General features: G+C 45.0%; 1 protein-coding gene across 2 annotated transcripts in view; it reads right to left on the reverse strand.

The window, feature by feature from the left end:
• Positions 1-17,158, reverse strand: part of TBCE (tubulin folding cofactor E) — a 92,338-nt gene that overhangs the window by 14,267 nt on the left and 60,913 nt on the right. The window contains exons 4-7 of one of the 2 annotated variants that reach the window (XM_043596258.1): positions 11,998-12,183; positions 6,792-6,880; positions 2,986-3,085; positions 510-612 (exon numbers count right to left, since the gene is read on the reverse strand). In XM_043596258.1, coding sequence (XP_043452193.1) covers positions 510-612; positions 2,986-3,085; positions 6,792-6,880; positions 11,998-12,183 — 478 coding nt within the window. Of the gene's footprint in view, positions 1-509; positions 613-2,985; positions 3,086-6,791; positions 6,945-11,997; positions 12,184-17,158 lie in introns of both variants that reach the window. The other variant, XM_043596259.1, reaches the window with a different exon arrangement.

The raw sequence follows: 17,158 nt of genomic DNA on the forward strand, positions 1-17,158 counted from the left end.
AACCTCAAACAGAAAATAGTAGTGCCAGCTATAAATCCCAAACGCTGCCGGGTGAAGGACCCCCGAGTCCACTTTCGAGCCCAGCTGTATATGATGAACGGCGGCTTCCAAGAGCCAAACTGCAAACAAGAAAATGATGCGAGAATCTTTCGGCAGCTGCGCCTCGGAGCACTTGCGGGAAAACCCAGCGAGCTAAAAGCCCAATCCACAGCTAACTTGGGGGCTTTCTAAGTTCAGCCTGTGTGAACTGCACAGCATTGTGGAACGCCACCGTCTAGAACGGTGGCAGAACAAAACAGAAGGAGCCGAGAGAGAGAACACCGATCCCAGGATAGAAAATTCTACCTCACTACAACAATTTTGTAACTCCTTTCTGTGAGGCAGTTTAAAGGATCCTATTATTTGGATAATATGATTAAAATGAAGGCACAGGTGTGCCTCAATTGCCCATCAAGCCAAGAATTTAACATTTCTTATCTCTGGGTAATAAACTAAAGAAACATGATTACCTCAGCCCACGTTATTCCTGTTCGGTTAAGAACTAAAACCTTCAGTGCAGGAAATGTTCCAGCTAGAGATGGTGAAACCGAGGGCAGGTGCAGTTTATTCTCACTGTGTAGAAAAAGACGACACAATGTGCTGAATGCTTGCTCTCCAGGAGGCCCGAAAGTCATAGAAAGCAACAATTTGGGATTTAATATGAGGCGTTTGGTTTGTTTGCACCTTAAAATGAAATTAAAGGTGCCTGGGGGCGCCTGGCTGGCGCAGTCGGTTAAGCGTCCGACTTCAGCCAGGTCATGATCTCGCGGTCCGTGAGTTCGAGCCCCGCGTCGGGCTCTGGGCTGACGGCTCGGAGCCTGGAGCCTGTTTCCGATTCTGTGTCTCCCTCTCTCTCTGCCCCTCCCCCGTTCATGCTCTGTCTCTCTCTGTCCCAAAAATAAATAAAAAAACGTTGAAATTAAAGGTGCCTGGATAGCTCAGTCGGCTAAGCGTCCGACTAGGTTTTGGCTCAGGTCATGATCTCACGGTTCATGGGATCGAGCCCTACATCGGGCTCATGCTCGCTCAAAATAAACATTGTATTAAAAAATGGAATTAATTAGGGGCGCCTGGGTGGCGCAGTCGGTTAAGCGTCCGACTTCAGCCAGGTCACGATCTCGCGGTCCGTGAGTTCGAGCCCCGCGTCAGGCTCTGGGCTGATGGCTCAGAGCCTGGAGCCTGTTTCCGATTCTGTGTCTCCCTCTCTCTCTGCCCCACCCCCGTTCATGCTCTGTCTCTCTCTGTCCCAAAAATAAATAAACGTTGAAAAAAAATTTTTTTTTAAATGGAATTAATTAGGGGCGCCTGGGTGGCACAGTCGGTTAAGCATCCGACTTCAGCCAGGTCACGATCTCGCGGTCCGTGAGTTCGAGCCCCGCGTCAGGCGCTGGGCTGATGGCTCAGAGCTTGGAGCCTGTTTCCGATTCTGTGTCTCTCTCTCTCTCTGCCCCTCCCCAGTTCATGCTCTGTCTCTCTCTGTCCCAAAAATAAATAAACGTTGAAAAAAAAAATTTAAAAAAATAAATAAATAAATAAATGGAATTAATTAAAAACCAAAGGAGTCCAGACTATCAGTCCTACTGATACGCTATACCTGAGGCTGTAATTTTGCTTCTCCAGAGTCTCTAAACCCCTCTTTTCCATTAGGATGGATCAAATAAATCACCACCTTTTCAATTTTCTCTCATGATCCTCATCTCAGGACTCAATCCTGATGGTCTTTTTTTTTATTTACTTAAACATTTTTTTTCAATGTTTATTTTTGAGAAACGGAGACAGCACGAGCAGTGAAGGGGCAGGAAGAGAGGGAGACACAGAATCCGAAGCAGACTCGAGGCTCTGAGCTGTCAGCACAGAGCCCGATGTGGGGCTCAAACTCATGAACTGTGAGATAACGACCTGAGCTGAAGTCAGACACTTAACTGACTGAGCCACCCTGGCTCCCCCTGACAGTCTTTTTGAACAAAGATACCATTAAAACATGTTAGCCCTTATTTCCAGAAGAGGAGACACTGTGGGTCAACTTACACCCTTTGCTCTATTTGAAGCACAATTTAGGCCTGACCATCTACTATAACTGAATCTGCCTGAACCAGGCACAACCCACCTATCTGTGTAAAGCTGGCTCGAGTATAAAAGGGGATGCCTGGCTGAGGCCTTGGAAAATAAGGTTCAGAGATTGAAACTAAGCAAGAATTTGAAAAGGCCTGGAAAATTATGGCATTAGTGAAACACGTATCTTGATGGAAAATCCTTATCAGAACTGAATGAAACAGCAGTCCAGTGAAATTATTCATTCCTAAAGCAATTAAATGCTAGAAACTTCAGAATGGAGAAGCATCTTTTTTTTTTTTTTTTTAAAGATTTTATTAAGTAATCTCTACACCCAGCGTGGGACTCGCACTCATGACCCCAAGATCAAGAGTTGCACGCTCCAGTGACTGAGTGAGCCAGGGTGCCCCCAACAAGCACTGTTCATAGCACCTCTCCAATTCTTCAGTTAAATACCAACTCCTCCAGATGGCCCATCCTTCATGGTTAGACTCACGAAAAATATGGAGATCTTGCTCAACAGGCCAACCCACGCCAGCCAATCAAAGGAAAACACATTCCACCCCCCCACCCCAAAAAAGGGATACCTGGCTGGCTCAGTCAATAAAGCGTGTGACTCTTGATTTCGGGATCGGGAGTTGGAGCCCCACATTGGGCACAGAGACTAAAAGTGAGTAAAACACACCCCTAGAGTGAGTCACCTCGTGTGACCATTTGAAAAACTACAATAACCAAGGAATATTAAATACTAAGTCAAAGAAAAAGTTAGAGTAAGTAAAGTCTTAAATTCCAGTAAGCTGTCTCCCCCCTCCTTCCCACAGCGATGTCGTGAGGGAACAAGGAAAGATCAGGAGTTTTATACCAGGTGACAAATGGACGTCCAAGGGTTCATACCTGAGATTGAGAACTTCCAGGTGTTGGAGCTGATCAGCAATACTTAGGACTTCATCCCATGAGGACAGCAGGTTTCTTGACAAATCTACCCTTCTGATATCTCAAAGCACACATTAAGAAAGAGTGATATAGAAAGATTCAGACAAGACATGACAGTAGTTACCTCTTAATTCTGGAGCATGGATTTTTATTTACTTATTTTTTACCTTACACTCTCTATCTTGCTTGGAATTTTTTCCTTTTCTTCCCTTTACTTTTCCCTTTATTTATTTATTTATTTTTAATTTGAGAGAGAGAGAGAATTTTAGCAGGCTCCACGCTCAGCATGGAGCCTGACATGGGGCTCGATCTCACAGCCCTGGGATCATGATCTGACCCAAAATCAAGAGCCAAATGCTCAACCAAGTGAGCCACGCAGGTGCCCTACTTTTTGCCTTTTTAAATCACAGAACTCTTGCTTCAGATCCTGTGTCTCCCTCTCTCTCTCTGCCCCTCCCCAGCTCATACTCTCTCTCAAAAATAAATAAACATTAAAAAAATATTTTTAAAAGGAGGCACCTGGAGAGCTCAGTCCATTAAGTGTCTGACTTCGGCTCAGGTCATGATCTCACGGTTTGTGAGATCGAGCCCCACATCAGGCTCTATGCTGACAGCTCAGGACCTGGAGCCTGCTTTGGATTCTGTCTCCCTCTCTCTCTGCCCCTCCCTAGCTCACACTCTGTCTCTCTCTCTCTCTCTCTCTCAAAAATAAATACAAAAATTTTTTTTAATTAATCACCCAATTCCTTATTTAGAAATGAAAGTTTATCATATACTGCAAATGTAAGACAAACGTCTACAATCGAGTAAATAAGAACCAAATGTTATAACCAATGCTAAACCATCCTGAGGATGTCCAACAAAAAGAGAAAAGAGAACCGTGTTAGTGACTGATTTATTAAGCACCTAAGGTGTACCCGCAGGCCTTGTCCTGGGCACTACCTACGGCTGCGGCCTCACGGCAACGCACACGCCTTCTCCTACGGTGCATCGTTCTGCTCTGCAGGAACCTCCAAATCACGAGTGGCATCCCCAGGACACGCAACAGGGGTTAGCGTGGACAAATGTCCTAAAGTGCTATGGAGGATTTGGGAATTCAGGGGATAAATTAGGAGGACGGAAAGAAAAAGGCACCGAGCTGAATCCTGGAGGGGAGTGCCATGCCGTCCAGAAAGGCACAGCCTAGCAGAACCCCCGGGGACAGAGAAATGGGAAGAGAAGCTTGGAGCAGGACGGGGCGGCTAAAGGAGAATCTTGCATACCACTCTGCTATGGAGGGAAATTATTCAGCTCATCCATCTATCCTGCAAGTGTCGGGGCCCGGAGTATAGCAGCGAACACTGGGGGAGACGGCGTTAAGCACGTGGCTCTGCAACATGCCAGGTACAGACACAGGCTCAGAGTAACAGAGCAAAGGACAGAGGAAAGGGGTGTGTGGGGGCTGCATATACATTGGTGGTGGAAGCCCATCTTCTCTGTGAAGGTGCCACTTAAGCGGAGCAGCTCAGCAAATGAAGAAATGCCATCTTGGAGAAGAGCATCCGGGCAAAGAGAATGATACAAGCAAAGGCCCTATGGTTATAGAATGCAGGTGACCTACGACAGGGACAGCGAGCTCCAGTGTGCCTGGGCGGAGGGGGTGCGGGGTGCTGGAAATGTGGTCACATGGGCCGCAGGGGCCAGGCCACATCACCAAGGGCCCCGCAGGCCACTACACAATGTCGGCTGGTCTCTGAAACGGGAGGTACTGGGGGGTCAGGACCCTCCTGCGACCGCTGAGCTGGGTGCTTTCACACCCCACCATCAAGCTCCAGCCACCTTTCATTTCCATGACGCTGCTGACTAGGGGCTGTCGGGGTTCGTTAGAAACAGTGAGTCCAGGATCCTTCCCTCAAAGTGTAGGCCAGGATCATAAATATACCTGCTAGTCTGCCCAGAGCACGTGGACGCCTGCATTCTGAAATCAACTCCAAACTCTAACAGTTTCACACACCGCCCTCACGCACGTGCACACACACGCACTGCCCCTCGTGCACGCACAGTCCAAGGAGCTCCTGGCGTTGCACGGTGCCTGCTCGCAGGGACAGACCCTGCGCCCCGTGCAGAGTCAGCTGCTTCCCAGCCCGGCAAGCTCAGGGCCCCGGCACTCCCGCAGCTTGTCGTCTGGACTCAGGGAGGGACCTCGGAGGGGGCCACCGAAAAAGGATGACAATTACACACAGGCAAAACTTCCACTTCAGGTGGGAATTCAACCAGGAACTGTGAGACATTCATCACCACATCTGCAAATATCAGCCGTGACTTGATTATCTCACGGAACCTCATTGCTTCTAGTCTGGGGGACGCTTTCCCCCCAGGAGAGAGCCACGTAAAAAAGCACGATGCTGCCTCTCTAGCACACTGCTGACAACTCTGAGCAATCCAACTGCAGACGTTCCCAAACCCATCTACTGGCCACATCTTTTCTGATATGTTGAAAATAAGTGTTGAGCCACCCAATTCCCAATCTTCTCAAATCGCTGGGGAGCCGGCCGGGCAGATCACAGAACGCTCCAGACGCTGCCGTGACATCCCTACCAAACTACACCCTCCGCCTCAGTTCCCTTAACCAGGGAGGAAGGGACCACGTTGGTTCAGCCCATGGGGGCGATGGAAGGGGCTGCTCACAGGCAAGGTGACCGGGTCCCGACTGACCCGCAGGCTGAGGAAGTAAGACACCCAGACATGCTGGCCGGGGAGCTCTGCTCTGATTTCGGTCACCATAAAGGATGCACCGTAGGTGTAGTTAGAAATAGTTAGAAATAGCTGGCTAAAGGGGCACCTGGGTGGCTCAGTCGGTGGAGTGTCCGACTTCGGCTCAGGTCATGGTCTCGTGGTTCGTGGGCTCGAGCCCCACGTCGGGCTCTGTGCTGACAGCTCAGAGCCTGGAGTTTGCCTCAGATTCTGTGTCTCCCTCTCTCTCTCTGCCCCCCCCCCCCACTGTCTCTCTCTCTCTCTCTCAAAAATAAACATTAACAAAAATTGTCTTTAAATATTCTGTCTCTCTCTCTCTCTGCCCCTCTCCCCAACTAACATGCTCTTTCTAAAATTAAAATTAAAAAAATTTTAAGTTAACTCCCATTTGCCAGTGGAAGTTGTTGTGTCTTTAAACTTATCTCCCATATTTTTAGTTGTGGGCATGAAAGCAACGTAGGGCAAACACACACACCCCACTTCCAGGAGAAGGTAGAGAGAAGAGATTACAAGCCCTGGAAAAGCCTGTTTGGAGGTACTGTGACAGATGCACGCAGCTGCCTGAAACAGGAGAGAGGAGTCTGCTCGCTCATAAGGTGGTGGTCCAGGGGCCCCAGGGCTGGTGCAGGGGCCCTGTGATGCGGTCAGGCTCCTCCTCTGCTGGCCCAGGCCGTGCTGGACGGTCATCTTCACACAAGACGGCGGCTGGGCCCTGGGCGTCCTGTCCACACTCGAGGCAGGGAGCAGGGTAAAGGCTCTGGGCAGAAGGCAGACGCCAGCCAGGTCTGGCCCCTCATAAGAAGCCCTGTCCAGAGACTTCTGCTTGACATTTCCTTGGCTGGGGCGTGCACACTGCCTCACCTGCAGGCCAGGGGGCCTGGGAAGGCGAATAACTCACCCGGGCAGCCACTGCACCTGGTGAAACAGAGATGCCCTTAGGAAGAAAGCTGGGGACAACAGACACAGGGCAGGCGACTGGCAGGGGTGTGGCACCAGGGCCAAGCCCAGCGTCCGATACTCCGTGAAAAGGATACTAGGACACGCTTTGGCAATTGCTCCTTTGTCGCCAGCACAACTCACCACGCAGTTCCTCAGAGAAACTTCCTGCAGCTTGCTCAGCTGACTGCATGAAAAATAGAGTTCACACGTATGTACAAGCATGTACATGTCCCCTGGCTCTTTCAAACCTAAAAAGCATTTCAGACATATCAAAAGTCACCAAAAATAACAAATACCGGCACCCACCACCCACTTTAAGAAATAAAGCTTTAGGGGTGCCCGGGTGGCTCCGTCGGTCGAGTGTCCAACTCTTGATTTCAGCCCAGGTCATGATCTCACAGTTCATGAGTTCGAGCCCTGCGCTGGGCTCTGTGCTGACCATGCAGAGCCTGCTTGGGATTCTCTCTCTGTGCCCCTCTCCCCCACTCTCACTTTCTCTCTCTCAAAATAAACAAACATTAAAAAAAAAAAAAAAGAAAGAAAGAAAGCTTTAAACTACAAAGAAAAAAAGCAAGCATCACACACACTACAAATAGAAATGAAGTCCTCTGCGTTCCTCCCAGAACATTTCCCTTCCTTCTCTGCTCCCTTTGGATAACCAGTGTCCTACACTCGGTGTTTATTTAAACTTAACCATTGAATAGTTTTACCACACATTTGCATACCCCTAATTATAGTATTTCCTGTATAATGAAATTTGATATAAACGGTATCCTACCATATTTATCCCCCTCCAACCTTTTCCCCGTCAACAGTATATTGGTCAGCAGTGAGATTTAGCTATTCTGACCCATGTACTCTAGAGCCACTCATTTTTATACATTATAGACCACAAATAATTTATTTACTCCTCTGATTATTCCCAACCATGCTGTGTACCTGCTGCTCTCACACATGAAAGTCTCTCTAGGGTTACATCCTGGAGAGCGTGCGTCCCTTCAGCTTTATTACGTGATCTCTGAAGCCACTTCTTAGGTGTAGAGAATCTGCGTTTTCTACTCAAAGAGCCCGTGTGTCTAGTCTCCGAAGAGTATCTAGAACATGAAATCTGGAGACCCATCGCCGGGGTTCAAATCCCAATTCCACTACTCCCTTTGGACTTCAGGAAGCTAAAATCCCTGGGCCTCCGATTCCACAGCTTTAAAATGCTGTGGCATACACACGTGTTCACAGCATCATTACCGCAGGAGCCCAAGGGTAGAAACAACCCAGGAGCCCATCGATGGATGAACGGATAAACAAAGGGCAGTGCATCCACACGGTAGAATACTACTCAGCCTTAAAAAGGAAATTCTGACATACAATCCACTGTGGGCAAACTTGAGAACATGATGCTAACTGAAAGAAGTCAGTCACCAAGAGACAATACCATATGATTCCACTCACGTGAGGTTCCCAGGAGTCAACTTTGCTGACAGAAAGCAACATGGTGGCTGCCAGAGGCTGGGGGTGGGGGGAGGGAAATGAGGTGCTGTTTGATGGGGACAGAGTTTCAGTTTGGGAAGGTGAAAAGGTTCTGAAGATGGAGGGTGCTGACGGCTGCACAACAATGTGAATGTAGTTAGCACCACCAAACTAGACTTAAAAATGGTTAAGATGGGGGGCGCGCCTAGGTGGCTCAGTCGGCTGAGCGTCTGACTTCAGCTCAGGTCACGATCTTGCGGTTTGTGAGTTCGAGACCCGCGTCGGGCTCTGGGCTGACAGCTCGGAGCCTGGAGCCTGCTTCGGATTCTGTGTCTGGCTCTCTCTCTGTCCCTCCCCGCCTGCTCATGCTCTGTCTCGCTCAGTCTCAAAAATGAATAAAACATTAAAAAAATAATTTAAAAAAATGGTTAAGATGGTATATTTTGTGTTGTGTTTTTTTTTTTAAATAATCTTAAATGCTATAATTAGTGAGTTAGCATTTGTGAAACCTCAGAATACTGCCTGATACACAGTAAGTTATTCTGTAAGTATTTATAAAAATAGGGGTGCCTGGGTGGCTCAGTCAATTGAGCATCTGACTTCGGCTCAGGTTGTGATCTTGCGATTCATGAATTCGAGCCCCACGTCAGGCTCTGTGCTGACAGCTCGGAGCCTGGAGCCCGCTTTGGATTCTGTGGGTCTCTCTCTCTCTGCCCCTCCCCGGCTCACGCTCTGTCTCTCTCGCTCTCAAAAATAAACAAATATTTTTTTTAATGTTTTTAATAAATAAACAAGTAAATAAATGATAAACTGACAACCTTTGAGGGAAACACTCAGATGAAGACACAAGGCACATACTATTACAATCATCAGAATCTGGGGGAAAGGCAGCAGCAAAGGTCTAACACAGAACCTTCTCAACCTGCTCAGTTCACAGCGCTCTTGGTGTTTTAGTAATTTTTTCAGTGTGTCCCTGAGACAAACAAAACACCTCAGTTTCCATTTAGTAAGTAGTGAGGGCCAAACAACATAACTATTTATGTCCTGTGAACTTAGTGTCAGCTGGGCCCTGCACAACTTCCCAAACCCTGGAATCAGATTGGACATCACTATCTCCATTTCTTGTTTCCATGATGATTTTCAGGAGATGTTTTTTATCACAGCCATCACCAAAAACCCAGCTTTGCAGGGATAGGACACCCACAAAAGGAACCGCAGGAATATCATGAAACTGAACAACCTCAAGCTAATAGCTTGCTCTGTGTCCAACAGAGGTCACCATTCCCCTCTAAAGTTAAAAATACCCTGCTGTGCCAGTGAGTTCACTGCAGTGCCCAGGGGACCTCACTCCAAAGCCAAAGCCATGTCCAAGAGAAATCCCACAAACTGGTTTTTCTTTTTTTAATCCAATTTTTATAAGTCTTAGTGGTACAAACTCAGAGCTGGTCAGCTGGATATTATTAAGGAGGTAATATGATGGCTTAAGGTAGAGGTTTCTTTCCATCCTTAACACAGATGACTGAATTTCACTGCACAATCTCACTTGTTATCCCCAGCAGCTCTAACAGCTTAGGTAATGCTCTGCAAATGAAGAAACTGAGGCTTAGAATGAGGCATACTAGCTCTAACAGCTAAAAAGTGTCAGGGTTAGAAGTTGGCTTAGCTGACATCTGAACCCAGCTTGACCCCATCATTGGTCATTTCCAAGAAAGTCACTGGCAATTACTGAACACAATGATGCTCAAATAGTAGGGTCATTCCCCAACCCCCAAATTCTTGAGTTATACAGTTGTTCATAAGCCAGGGGAGAAAAATCGGTTTGCAATTTGTCAATATTCACAGAGCTGTGGTATTCTCTGAAAGAGATTAACCAATAAGAAAAAACTGTGCCTCTTTTGGGGCAAAAGATACCACGATATGTGCATTTTTTTCATTACTTGCATTTTAAATGGAAAAAAATAAAGCCAAGAAGTCCAACCCTATGAAGCACATAGTTCTTCAAATCTAAGTAAACCAGTAGGATAAAAAGCAAATATTCATGACCGTTATCTCTCGGTGGCAGCATTAAGTCATAACCTCCTTTTGTTCAACTTATAGCTCCTAAATTTTCACCAATGAGTGTAAACTGCTTTGTGATTAACTGTCAAGTTGTTGCGTTTTTAAAAATCTCAATTTACTCAAAGTTTTTTTCCTCCTTCAGTTTTATTTTTTTATTGAAAAAAATTACATATAGGAAAGTACGTGCATTAGCCTACGTATACATAACTACACATCTCAGTGATTTTAAGTGAGTTTGCACAGGTGACCACCACCCAGATCAAGAAATAGTACAGGGTCGCCTGGCTGGCTCAGTCGGTAGAGGACGCGACTCTAGATATCAGGGTCGTGAATTCAAGCTCCGTGTTGTGTGTGGAGCCTACTAAAAAATAAAAATAAATAAAGTGAAATGATAAAAAAAAAAAAAAAAAAAAGACATAGTACATTCCCAGGACTCGGGAAGGCCTCTTCGTGCCCGACACCTGCTTCTCCCTCCCCTTAAAACTGTCTATTCTGACTTCTAACACTATAGATCAGTTATGCCTGCTTTTGACCTTCGTATAGACGGCATCACATGACGTGTACTTCCTGGTGTCTGACTCCTGGACGCTATGTTTCTGAGATTTCACCCACACTCTTGCACAGAGCTGTTGTTCGCATGTTCACTGCTGACAGTATGCCACCAAATGAATGCAACACTATTCATCCGTTCTAGGTTTACAGATATTTGGATTGTTCCCGTGAATTTTCTCTTGTTGTTGTTTATGGGGGTCATCTATGCTACAAAGCAGAGGTATCAAAGAAATGAATTTATTCTTCAACACTGTCACCATGTGCACTTTATATTTTGTATTATGTTAAATATTAACAACAGATAAATAAGACAGCAAATAAACGTACTTTGAACAAAATCACAGTTTAATTCTTTCACTTGAGAAAGTAAAAGATTGCAGCCCTAATAAGCCACGCGGCTACAAACCTCCTCTCCACAGCGGCCACCAGGGGTCGCTACGAAGTCACCTCATCCAGGTCAGGGTCAAACACCACAGCACTGACCATCACTTGACCTGCATATCCTGGGAGGTTCTTGTGCACTTGTGTCTTTGTGGGAACATGAGCTTCTACTCACTCTGATTCAGACAGTGCGTTGGAGCAGAAAGCCCCTCTGCATAGAACCACGATGTCCAGAGAGTTTCAGACAACAGAATGTTTGCATGCACAGTTCTACAATGGATTCTTTAGTGCCCCTCAGACTGCTACATAATAATCTGAGATCTTTCTAAAAGCAAAAGCCCATGGTATTCTGATTCAGGTTTGGAATGGGACCCAAGATTCTGCAGTTTCACAAGCAGCCCATGTGACAAGGGTGTGCAGCCAGAGATGGAAGCTAACTCAGTTCTAGATGGCACCAGCATGCCACAAGGCAGGTGAGGCCTCTGCTCCCATTTCTGACTTATCTCCAGTTAGAAATGTCACCATGAAATAAAAAAGAACCAAAATGTCAGTCTTAGTTACTTATCATACAAGACAGTTGGCATAAATATGAATAATGGGCAACCTAATGTTTTAATTCCATCTGGAAAAGCCCAACAACCCTATACCAAATTAAGAATTTTAGTTTCCCTGAAGACTTCAATCCTCAGATTCATCTGATTTCAATTTGTGTTTGTGCAGGAAGGCCAGACCAGTTTGGAAGCAAAGTGTTGAGTATCAAAACACAGTCAGTCGGGTGAACTTCATTCAATCCTGACCAGTGATGAAATGGTCAAAGTCAGTTCTGCCCTTATCAATTCTACATACCTTTGCTGTTTTATGACAGAGTCAAAACCAATAGTTTCCACAGGTTTATTTCCAATTGTAACAGGTTGCTCTTTTCCATCTTCCTCTGGTCCATCTTCTAACACGTAGCGATTATTCACTGCAGTGAGAAAGTCTACTCCAAAATTTACTTTGTTTGGACGAACAAAGGATCCTCCTGTTGGGTGCCTGGGAAAAAGGAGAAATGGAACAGATAAAGTATCATCAATGTGGACATTTAAACACAAGGACACATTTGAAAATCCTCTGTAAATTCAGTCTGCCAAGAATGTAAAATGTCTGCATTTACAAATTTGTTCACAAATATTTAGTAGCAAATAAAAGCAATCACACATTTTTTAAAGATTATCTTTTTTAGTAATCTCTACACCCAGTGTGGGTCTTGAACCTACAACCCTGAAATCAAGAGTTGCATGCTCTACCAACTGAGCCAGCCACACGCCCCAACAATTACATAATTTACAAAAAGAAGAGAAAGAAAATTTCATCCACCAGAATGGTCATAAATGCAATGTTCTGAAGGCCAGCAAATTTTTCTCTATGCCGAAAAATCAAAATCAGCATAAAAGGAAAATAATATACAAATGTATAATTGATACGATTCCTCAAAAAGGGTTGTGAGCTTATGCAAGCGTATCAAGTCCCAACAGGTCAACAAACAAGAAATAAGGAACAGACAATTTGCACAAGAGGAAACGGAAGTATTAAATCCATAGGGGGACGTTTCACCTTGCTAATTAAGAAATGCAAATTCAAATAATTAAATTATTCTCAACAAAACTGGCAAAAAATAAAGAAAAACCCTAACACCTCAAGGACCTCAAGACTGGATTTTTCATTGTATAATCCTACTCTAGGGAATTTGTCAGCAGACAATCATTTAAAAATAAAAACAAAATTGCATTTACAAAGATTCTGTATAATAGCATTTATTTGTGACTGAGGAACTCTGGACACCATAAAAAAGCCCAGCTGAATAAGAACTATTAATTCAACCAGACAGACGCAGTCATTAAAAATTCTAGCTATAACACTTAATGAAGTTACAAAATAATGTTGAGATTTTTAAAAATCAAACCAAATTGTGCATGACACACCTATAGAGGAATCATATCCAGACAGAAAAGGACTGAATAAGGACACAAAGAAATGAAAACATTTAAAAAACAACTTGAACTAAATATATTTTAAAAAGCTTAAATATGGGGCTTAAACAGAGAATGTGGGAAGAATTCTACAGAAACATAGGATATTTTACCACAATTTCAGCTATTAGAGCAATTCTTAGTAATAACCTCTAGCAGGATTTAATGGAAAGACTAATTGTATTACTGTATGCAACGGCCACTCTGTCAGGCTTTCAAGAGATTCAAAGTGGATCTTTGGACCCCTTAAATGTCAGCATCCACTATTACATCATGGCAACAAGACCTTATTTTTAGGATAATCTAAGTATGCGCTATAAAACAGCTATACATGTTAATATTAATCACTTAAAAGAGTAAATGGTGAAATACATGAATGGCCAAAAATTACAAATACTATTTCGGCTCGTTACCTTTAACTCTTAAAGAAATCGAACCTTCCTAGAACTCACCAGAATTTAAAAGGATGAAAACTTATACTGATAAATTTTGACCATATCAACATACACTTTTTTTTTTTAAGTGGGGCCACAGAGAGCACAACAATGTGAAAGGGACTTGTGATCCCCAGCAGTCAGAAGTGATGTCTCAGGGAAGCAGAAATGGCACAGAGGTCACTAGAGCACCCTCCCCCCCCCCCCCCCCCGAGTGTGGTGTCCTGGAAGGCAGTGACGAAAGGGGACGTGTCCAGTGCTATGGAAGGATGTGAGGGGACGGCTGAGGCTGGCCACCAAACCTAGCAACTAGAAGGCGACCCTGGTAGGAGCACTGGGGCGGCAGCCTGGCAGGTGAGTTCCAGAAAGGGAGAGGACACTGGGCCCAATGGCTACTCTCGCCCAGAAGGGCTTTACTGCAAAGGGGAGAAGGGCACAGGGCAATGGCTGAACAGAGACAGGGGATTAAAAGAGGGAATGTCTTAATGATGGGAGGGTAGATCTGGTCTGTATGCTGTCGAAAATAATCCAATGGACAGAGGAGAATAGAAGACGCAGGAAATTAAAATTTCTATCGCAGCAAAATCAAGTTCTGGGTCTCTACAGTATGTTGTGATATCAGAGGATCACTGACTACTGGAAGCTTCCTAGAAAATATTACATTTTAGCCTAGGATAGGTTCATGCTGTAAAAAAATGCAGTTCTGTTTTAAGAAGTGCAGTTACATTACTCAGCTAGAGAGCTCAGATACAGCTAGCATCATTTCTTAAAGAGTTCAAACAGATCTTCTTTAGAGATTATCTAGGCTAGGACTCCTCAAACATAACCTAAAAAGCAGGGGGCCTGGGTGGCTCAGCTGGGTAAGTGTCCGACTCCTGGTTTCAGCTCAGGTCATGATCTCATGATTCGTCAGATTGAGCCCCACATTGGGCTCGGCGCCTCTCTCTCTCTCTCTCAAAATAAATAAACTTAAAAGACAACAACACCTAAAAATCAGAAAATCGCCTGAAAAATCTTACTGGATTCCACCCCGGGGATACTCATTCAGTGGGGCTGGGCTGGAGCCCAGGAAGTTGCCTATTTAAAACAATACTGAGGGCTCCTGGGTGGCTTAGTAAGTTAAACGTCTGACTTCGATTCAGGCCATGATCGCACAGTTTGTGGGTTCAAGCCCCACACTGGGCTCTCTACTGTCGGCATGGAGTCTGCTTCAGATCCTCTGTCCCCCACTCTCTCCCTCTGCCCCTCTCCTACTGGTTCTCTTTCTCTCTCTCAAAATACATACTCCAGTTGGGGATCCTGGGGTCCACTGTTAGAGAGATCACGGCTATGGCCCAAAATCTTGGATTTCTGACTACTGGTGCACTGCTATCTTCTCCCAGGTCTCTGTCTGGGCTTATAGATACAAATTAATGGCTCCTTTTGGTAAATTGAACACATTCCTTAAATTCCTAGTTAACCTATACATTCCTCAGATGGGAGGCAGGATCAGGATAGACTGGGAGCAGCTCTGGAGTCAGGCAGAGCTGGGATCCCCCAGGGCTCCATTACTCACTGGCTATATGACCTCAGACAACTGAATTTACATTCTCAGCCAGCTGCCTCAACTATAAACCCCTATCATCAAATGAGGTTATTTATAAGGATCAAATACACCATCACTACATTGCCCAGCGTAAGCCATCTGTCCTTTCCATACAGTACTGTATCTCATGTACCATTAAACATAAACCCACATGTTCTCAAATACTGGGATATCCCAGAAGCCATACTCTCTAAACTCAAGTGGCTGCCAAACTTGTTCAGATGGGCTCCTGCGGTGTAGAACATCAATGATGACATAATTTCGTGATACAAACTATGTAGTTTTGCTAAGAAAAAAAAATGCAGTTACTAATACATGCAAGATAAGGTTCACACACGACATCGGGCACAAAGCTGCTATCTACTGCTACATAAAAACTGCCCCCAAAGCATAGGGGCTGAAAACAATGATTTACAGGGCGCCTGGGTGGCTCAGTCCGTTAAGTGTCCAGCTCTCTGGCTCAGGTCACAACCTTACAGTTTGTAAGTTCAAGCCCCACATGGGGCTTTCTGCTGTCAGTGCAGAGCCTACTTGGGATCCTCTGTCTCTCTTTTCTACCCCTCTCCCGTTCGTGCTCTCTCTCAAAATAACATGAAAAACAAATAAAAGCAATAGCCATTATCACGGCCTGTGAAGGAATGGAACTCTCTATTTGGGGCTCTGTCAAGTGCTTTGTATGTGTTGTTTAGTTTAAAAAAACACACACACAAATTAAGAAACTGGAAGCAGCAAAACGAAAGGTTATTATAAAGGAAGATTAAAGGTTATTACAAAAAAAAAAAAAAAAAAAGCAAAACCCTCCAGAAATATGGTATCATTAATTTGTGAATTTCTCATCTGTAAAACATTTAACTTGTGCATAAAAGTTTAGACACCAATGCTTTGAATGTTCCAAAAGAGCAGCATGTATTGAGTAAGTAATATTACACAACTCAATACTTTGACAGTCTAGTAGGTGCTAAGAATGAGGCAAGGTGCTTTCATAACACAGATATCTTCATTTGAATAGGCTCATCTAGAACTCTTAGGTTTACTGGCAAGATGCGCTTCCAAGAAACAGAAATGCGCCCTCAACAAGGAACACTCCATGCCTCCGAGTAAGAGGAAATGGCGACATGCACCAGGCTGGATTTCAAAACCATGCAGCTTACTATTGTCTGCTAGGTGCTTCTCCTTCTCCTTTTTTTGAACCAGAATATCTACTGCAGTTACTCTGACCCTCTCATCACTGCATGCTGGGTGTGAGGAGGGCCGATAACTTTTTACTTCCCAGACCTCTGGATCCAGGAGCTCCTGATGGGCACCTACACCAGAAAATGCATCCAAGGAGCCTCACTGGCACCTGGAAGTAGTTTGGCAACACCTTAGATTTCGAGCCAGGGCCAAAAGGGGTGAGACTCTTGGGGGTGAGAGGAGCGAATGTGACATGGGGAAGAGAGGTGAGTAATGGTGACAGCTGGTGAACTGTGGTAAGTTACTTCCACAGATGACTCCAAGCCCACATGCCCTTTGGCAATGGGATTTTGCCACTTGTCCCATCAACAAAGGCCTATTCCCCCTCCTCTTGAATCTAGACTCACCCAGTGACTTGCTTTTACCAAAAAGGAGTGAAAAGAGGCCTCGCAGCCTCCATTTTCACCCTCTTGGAAAACAGACACCGTGAAGAACCTCATGCTAGACTATGGTGAAGGGCCGTGGGAAGAAAGAGAGAAACTGACCCATCTAGAGGAGTTCAAGCCCCACGCTGGGTGTAGAGATTATTTAAATAAATAAACTTTAAAAATATATACTCTTATGCCTCCTGAAAGGATGTGTATCACAAAAAGAACCTTGGGTCTAATGTGTATTCAACAAAGAAGGAGAATCTTTGTGGAATCTTGCAGGACAACCAATAGATTGGTAAAAAAAGAATGGTACTTTGGTCCTACCACAGGCATCAAACAGGATCCTACGTGTAAATGCTTATGAAGATAAAGTAG

The sequence above is a fragment of the Prionailurus bengalensis genome, chromosome D2 (assembly GCF_016509475.1).
Source record: "Prionailurus bengalensis isolate Pbe53 chromosome D2, Fcat_Pben_1.1_paternal_pri, whole genome shotgun sequence".
NCBI classification, from domain to species: Eukaryota; Metazoa; Chordata; class Mammalia; order Carnivora; family Felidae; genus Prionailurus; species Prionailurus bengalensis.